The following is a 2,477-nucleotide window of genomic DNA, read 5'->3' as shown; positions in this document are numbered from 1 at the left end:
AAGTCAGCCATTTAACTGAAATGCTAATCCACAGTGAATCACATAGTGAGTTTGGTGTTAGTAAGTGAAAATTTCCAACAGCTGCTTGTCTCCATACACCAATCAGTCAACCTCCTACTACTATGTCAACATTAAATACAAACATTACAAAGTCGTGATGAGGCTCTTCTTTGTGTTACAGAAAACTTAGTGGTTCCCCTTAGTATTGACTTGTTATCCCCGACTTGACTTGTTAGTACTGACTTAGTATCCCCTTATCTTGACTTAACTTGACTAGTAAGGACATGCAGGCTTACACAACAAGGTTTCGTATGCTGTTCTGTGACAGAGCTGGATCAGTTATGCCACTGTTCTTTAGGACAGAGGAGATCTCCAGCACTGTATCCTTCTCTCTCATCATGTATCGGTAGTATTGTTTCTTAAAGGGCACAAACTGTAAAAAAAAAAAAAAAAGACAACTAAATGAATTAGGTGAGCTTTACTTTGCCTCTTGGTGTAATCTCTACATTAGCCCTCACAACCCCTGCAGCTAACAAATAAATTATTATAATTGTCTATAATTACTCTAGATGGCATAGCCCTGGCCTCCAGTGCTGTTGTGAGGAACCTTGGAGTCATTTTTGATCAGAATATGTCCTTTAAATCACATATAAACCAAGTCTCTAGAACTGCCTTCTTTCACCTGTGCAATATCGCAAAAATCAGGAACATCCTCTCTCAAAGTGATGAAAAACTGGTCCGTGCATTTGTTACTTCCAGGCTGGACTACTGTAGTTCTGGAGCCAATCCCAGCCGGCAATCGGGCGAAGGTGGGGTACACCCTGGACAGGTCGCCAATCCATCGCAGGGTTTTTCTGAATTATTCCTCTATAATATTAATAATAATAAGGTCTAGACCTGACTTTGTAAAGTGTCCTGAGATGACTTTTATTGTGATTTGGTGCTATACAAACAAAAGTGAATTGAATGGAACTGAACTGAACTGAATTGGTTAACCTTGGCATCCTGGATGATGTTCCTCCACTGATGGGAGACGAGGCTGGCACTGCAGTAGAGGTCCTGGGCAGGCAGAAGGCACAGGACTTGCCTCAGCACCTCCTCTGGAAGGTCATCTATGCAGCCCTGGGGTTGTAACAGGACCCTGCTACTGCCCAAGAGCCCATAGTGGGCATCGGGGAGGGCCTCCACCTCCTCTGCCTCACTGTGAATGTCACTGTTACACTGGTCAAATTCATCATCATCCCCAAACATGTCTGCTGTCATTCCCTCTAGATAATCTACCACCACTTTCTGTTGCTTTGCCTCAGACTCTGACACCATCTCAGCGGCTAATAGACTGGCATCATCAACCTCTTCCTCCTTTGCCTCGGGCTTTGGCACCAATTGGGCAGCTAAAAGGCTAACATCCTCCTCCTCCCCATTCACAATCTTTGACTCTTCTTTGGTAAAAAGCCCTCCATTAAGTCTATTTGTGGCCAAGCAGGGCTGAGGGGATTTGCATGGACTGGAACTGATAACTGCTGTTACAGAGAAGGCATTGATGCCCTTCTGTTGATCGACAGGACTTTCTGAGGCAGATCCTAATGATGCAAGTAAAAAAAGAGAACAGAAAGAAGAGTTATTATCTGACTTTAACATCAAGACTTTCAGTGGAAAAGACTAACATGTTTTGGTGCACAGATATTTTTCAACATTACTTTGAGTACACTAAGATTTGTCAAAACAGTGTGCAGTTTACAGCAGATTACCACAATTCCATCGCTTGGCAGGTGTCCTTGGGAAAAGCCCCCTGTTAAGATTGCAGTTGCTCAGCCCCTGGTTAAACATGTGAGGCTGGGTGAGGGCATCAGTGTACTCTCTGCTCCGTCCCAGTTCATCACATTCCTCTGCATTCAGGTGCCTCCTCTTGGCTCTCCCTAAGAACCCACAAAACAGTCAATCAAGTTAGTGTAAGATTTGATTCTTATAAGCTCTGGTTATTGTTATAAATTAATAAATTAGATAATTATTAGACTTTAATGTGTGTTAGTAATGCAGTTTAGTAACATTCAAAGTCTGCTCATGTGTGCTCTGCTTCAAGGTTAGAAGATAATGTTGATTCTGAAAAGTGTACCTTGACACCAGTTGTTTTCTTGTATTAATCTTGTGTAAGAATTATGTCTGAATGGATGTTTTAGTTACACATCACACATACAACATACACACGCAATTCTTCATTTTGTTATGTCCAGCTGCTCCAAGCATGTGGAGCTCTAGATAAAAGAAGGAGATGTCGGACTGTCTCCAACTCCTGATGTTTTTACAGCTGTCTGTGTAAGGGGTTAGCCCAAAATCTTATAAACGTATTAGGCTCTGTGTTTCCGGTGTGGGTCTTTGGTTCTTGTTACCATTGCTAACTCTGAGAGACGAGACAGTCCAAGTAACTTCAAAACAGTGCTGATTTATTCAAAGGATCACAGGTAAAATTAACATTACAC

At 42.1% G+C, this 2,477-nt stretch overlaps 1 protein-coding gene across 2 annotated transcripts in view; it reads right to left on the bottom strand.

Annotated features, from left to right (window-relative positions):
* Positions 1 to 2,477, bottom strand: part of fbxo18 (F-box DNA helicase 1) — a 16,556-nt gene that overhangs the window by 10,799 nt on the left and 3,280 nt on the right. For both annotated transcript variants that reach the window (XM_020601451.1, XM_020601452.1), the window contains exons 2-4: positions 1,749 to 1,916; positions 997 to 1,580; positions 297 to 433 (exon numbers count right to left, since the gene is read on the bottom strand). In XM_020601451.1, coding sequence (XP_020457107.1) covers positions 297 to 433; positions 997 to 1,580; positions 1,749 to 1,916 — 889 coding nt within the window. The remainder of the gene's footprint in view (positions 1 to 296; positions 434 to 996; positions 1,581 to 1,748; positions 1,917 to 2,477) is intronic.

Source organism: Monopterus albus, unplaced genomic scaffold (genome assembly GCF_001952655.1).
Source record: "Monopterus albus unplaced genomic scaffold, M_albus_1.0 scaffold51.1, whole genome shotgun sequence".
In the NCBI taxonomy this organism is placed as follows: domain Eukaryota; kingdom Metazoa; phylum Chordata; class Actinopteri; order Synbranchiformes; family Synbranchidae; genus Monopterus; species Monopterus albus.
The sequence above is the reverse complement of the archived record's forward strand: the minus strand, read 5'-3'. Positions and strand labels throughout refer to the sequence as shown.